This window comes from Sipha flava, unplaced genomic scaffold, assembly GCF_003268045.1.
Source record: "Sipha flava isolate LNK unplaced genomic scaffold, YSA_version1 64_pilon_pilon, whole genome shotgun sequence".
In the NCBI taxonomy this organism is placed as follows: Eukaryota; Metazoa; Arthropoda; class Insecta; order Hemiptera; family Aphididae; genus Sipha; species Sipha flava.
The window spans coordinates 94,360-99,180 of NW_020273604.1; the positions used below are offsets into that span (position 1 = coordinate 94,360).

Sequence of the window (4,821 nt, forward strand, 5' to 3'; positions counted from 1 at the left end):
AATGTACACTGCACGCGGGCGGCTATGAGTTATTTATATAATACTATATATATAGACATGTATTGTGTCCGATCTTGGATCAATTGAAAAAATAGATGTTTTTAACTAAATTGCAGAACGTAATTATTGTTGTTTTATCGTGTATATAAATTCAATCCTGCTATGTTTATAAAGTTCTTTAATTAATTACACATTATTACTAGTAATTTACATATTGTATGAATTTATGTACTTTTTATGTATACATATATATATCTATATATATTTGAGTATAAAGTGTTTGACGCTTAGGTACCTACGTATAGGGTTTATATAAATAATAATACAACTTCAATTTTTTAATAGTATAAAAAATACATTTATTTATTTTTAGTGCATTGAGATAAATGAGAATAACTTTGCGTATTATATATGTACATATGAGTAAAATCACGTCGCCGTATTATTCGATTAATACGCACTTTTCTACATAATTCTATACCTATGTTAAGTACTTACAAATAAATTGTAATAAATTAAATTCAAATTACGAGTAGTTCATTATTCGATATTCATGTTCATTTCTAGAAAAACGAACTGCCATGGATTATGAAATTTTAAAAATATTGGATTTTATTTGGAAGAAAACATCAGAGTAGAAAATCAAAGACAGTTTTTGCGAAAATGAAACGTATTTTAAAATAAAAATATCGGAGTGCTTATATTGGAAAATAAAAACATGTGAAAACAATTATAGTCGTGTGTATAGGACGATGAATAGAGATAATCTGGTGTTTTATAATACGAAACGGAGGTAAGTTGACAACATACAATATATGTACAATAATTTTCAACACATTTAACAATATTTTAAGATTTATAGCATAAGACAAAAAAAATTAAAAAAAAAATCGAATAAATAAACAATAACAATACTGGTATGATAAAATTAAAATAATACGTTGTCGTTTGATCGTGCGGTTCTCATCAGCGATCGCTTTCGTATTTTTGATTTTTGATTAGAGTAAAATCACCATCGGATCGTCTACCAATCGCGATCGACCATAATGTTAAGGTCAGCATCGTTAGCGTTATAATTAATTATAATAAATTACAAAATATATTAATAATAATAATAAAATAATAATACTAGATCGTGTCTTTCGTGTTTTATTTATGGGTAAATATTTTGCAGTACTTCGGAGTACAAGTTGTCGTAAGCACTCTGCAACAGGAACACGTCGGACGGACGACCATTGAAAACATACGGGCCTTTGTCCAGATTGTAAATCGGTGAGTCGGGCGGTTGTTGTGGCCGGGGAGCAAGCGTAGATGGGACAGGTTGCGGGGGTCGCCTGTTCGGTTTCGGTCTGCTAGGTGGCTGCTGCTGTTGTTGCTGTTGCAGCGGCTGGTGATGGTGATGGTTGTGCTGATGCAGCTGTTGATTGTTCTGGTGCTGTTGCGGTAGGGTGTAGATGCCCACAGGTTTGGCGTTTGACACGAAGTCCAGTGGCAGGTTGAGGAAAGGCGAGTGAGGCCGTTGCGTGAAAGGCGGCGGTTCCAATCGGGTCGGTTGGCTGACGTAACCATAACCAGGCACGTACATGTATGGTTGAGGCGGCAATCGAATGTAGTAGACGGGTGAGTCGGGCTTGGCTGGTCGCGCTCTGCTCGACAGCCGGACGTCCTGGTCGACCGCGTTCTCCTGCTCGTCTTCTTCTTCTTCCTGCGCATGTCGCTGCTGCTGCTGCTGCTGCTGTGCGTAGTACGGCAAGTCGTCCATCACGTCGTTGTACAGATCGACGCCACCGTGACCGGGAAACTGATAGTATTGGTGCGGCAACGGTGCAGGCTGGAACAGCGACCGGGACCTTTTGCTATTGCTGCCGCTGCTGGCGACCGGTTCGGAGGCGGCAGCGACATGCAACGACGAATGTGACGGGGTAGGCGTAGGAGCAACTGCGACGGCGGCGGTGACGGTGGTGGCGGTGGGCAGCGAACGGCACGGCCGTAAGACGCACATTCCGAATACGGCTACGATCAAGTATGTGAGATCCATAATAACCGCGGCGACCTGTAAAAACATATAACATACTCGGTTAAAAATCGTTAGAGATTACAAAATGCGTATGCGCATACACGTATGTACCGTCGTATACTTGATCCTGTGTGTATGTGTGTGTGTTTGTGTGTGCGCGTATACATAATGATCTATCTAGAAAGTAACTATGTTTGTATATACCATGTGCAAAGACCACAGGGAAAAAAATATAGTTTCGAGTCGTGTTTCCTAAATCTCGATCCGAAATAACTGCAGCGTACCATGTACACCTGAATTATAAATATATAAAATATATTTATTTAAAATGTATTACATATACGACAATTTCGATTCCATGTCTGGTGATGCTATGAAATACCTTACCTATTTTATTACCCTCCTGAGAAAAAATGCCGTCGCATTCCGTTCTCCGGGAAATGTCGAGAAAAAATTAAAAAGATTCAACGCGTGTTCTCGATACCGTCTCGCACGTGTTATTCAAGTAGTATTACATACTACTTGTATTATCATACGATACACATGCGTACATCCTATACGATATATGTAAGTACTTGCGAAATATTTCATAGTAGAATATTTGTCTACTTTACGTCCTACATGGCCCTAAAACGGACTTCCAATAATGCTTACATAGAGACCACATGACTCTAAAAGTATACTTATACTGTTTATAAATAATTTCCTAATAATAATGTACCTAACATCGCTGCGCTTCGGTATATAACATGTACGTATGGACGGGAATTGGATTTTATTAAGTAATAAATCTATAGACAATCGAGTATTGCTACTTTAGTACCATTTGTAGCAGCATCACGTGACGAATGGCATTTAAACCGTTTAATCACGTATTGAAGTGTCGGGCCACACGGTTATTTTTCTTTTTTTGGTCATTGGTATTAAATTTATCTTGATTATTGCGGTTACCGAGAAAAAAAATTTTTAGGTACTCGGAAAATTCGTTATTACGGCTTTCGCTAGAACAACGCGCATGCATATGATAATTTATGGAAAATAAAATAATCGTAAAACACATCAATAGCAGAAAAATAAAAAGATTTTCTTATTATTTTTTGAAAAATAATTTCAAACTATATTCATTTAATAGGTCACTTTTGTTAAATTTCTTGGATGACCGACTAGGAACAACATAGATTTTATAAACATATTGTACGAGAAAATCTCACACTATAACTATAACTTAGTACTCGCATTGAATCCTATATAAACAATTAATTAAACTACAGTATTTACCAATTACAACTTGTAAATGCATTAGAACATGTAATTGTACAATTTTGTTATTGTAAATGTGTTGCGATCTTAAATTATTAGTCAGTTACTTTTTCCTGCATTTGTGGTTTGTAAGAAATTACATACATTAAGCTGGGTGAAATATTACTCACGACTCTCACGAGAAATGATTACTGAAATTATTATTTAATTGTATGTATAATGATAAATCAATAAATGTATATTTAAGTTGTTTTTTTTTAAAGTTGTATCTGTACTGATTAAAATATATTTTCTAGGTTTTTTTCGTTCGGTTTTAACTTTACAATATGGGTTAGTTTGATTTATTATAAACAAGTTCTATAAAAAACTACTTAAAAAAATCTGACACATTTCTTATTCTATTTACATATATAAAAAATTAATTTTTTTTTGATTTAAACAAATAAAAATTAATTAGCTGTATCATAAAGTTCAAAACAGTAATTATATGAACATTTCAACTTGCAAAAACTACATTTTCTATACCTTTTCTTCCATATAATATATTTGCAGTATATTTACGTCCATAATTTTAACCAAAAATCCTCTTAGAATGGAGTTTTATCTTTAAAGCTTATTAAAATTGTAACGTACTGGCAGTTGTGAAATAGTGCATTTTCTTATAAACTACAGTTTATATGATCGGTAAAATTTTCTTTTAATACTTTTCTATAAACATTGTCGACAAAATTGGTCCATGTACCAAAATATACTGTCATATTTTTAAGAACAATAAAAAAAAATGAACAGATATATATCCAGAACACGTTTAAGTATGAATATTTGTTAGGTCTTAAAAAAGGGTTAGGGTTAAAATGGCCAAAAGTGTAAGCGATGTTATTATATACACTACGCGCGTAGAAGGCAGCACGGGATATAATATAATCGGATCATCACGGCGGAATGTCCTTGTTTTTCGATGAATGTCAACTATTCACACACGGTAGTCACGATGACGAGGACAACTGATGTGATCTGTATTTACTTTACGCCATATACGTATATTATTACCAGCTATAATCTTATTACGCGTGTTGAACCGTTCAGACGAATGTGGTATGGGCAATAGCGTTCTATATTTATAGTAATGCGATTTTCTGCTAGTGTTTCTCGTAACGTCAAAGTAAAGATAACTTCAGATGTGAGAACTAGTAAAAATGACTACTCGTCGGAATAGTACCGAAAAGAATTATTCATATAAAAATGAATAGCTCACAAAATCCTGTAAGTCTGTCAGTCACAATAATGGTGGTAAATGTAACATATAATTATTATTAAAATGGCAAATCAAAAAGTTTCCTCAAGATGACCGATTGTACTATAATATGTATTATATTATATGTGGTTTACGAATCGTAGTAAATATTATAATTAACGATCCTGGATTTGTACACGCGGTTCAGAGCATCTTTTACACTCTATACTTTTTTACTAAATATATAGTAATAGTATATATATATATATATATATATATATATATATATATATATATATATATATATATA

General features: G+C 33.8%; 1 protein-coding gene across 1 annotated transcript in view; it reads right to left on the reverse strand.

The window, feature by feature from the left end:
- Positions 1–673: 673 nt before the first annotated feature.
- The window catches only part of LOC112691532 (angiomotin-like), a 35,729-nt gene continuing 31,581 nt past the window's right edge, over positions 674–4,821 (reverse strand). The window contains exon 2 of the mRNA XM_025565807.1: positions 674–2,053. Within this exon, the coding sequence (XP_025421592.1) occupies positions 1,154–2,038 (885 nt within the window). The 5' untranslated portion in view covers positions 2,039–2,053 and the 3' untranslated portion in view covers positions 674–1,153. The remainder of the gene's footprint in view (positions 2,054–4,821) is intronic.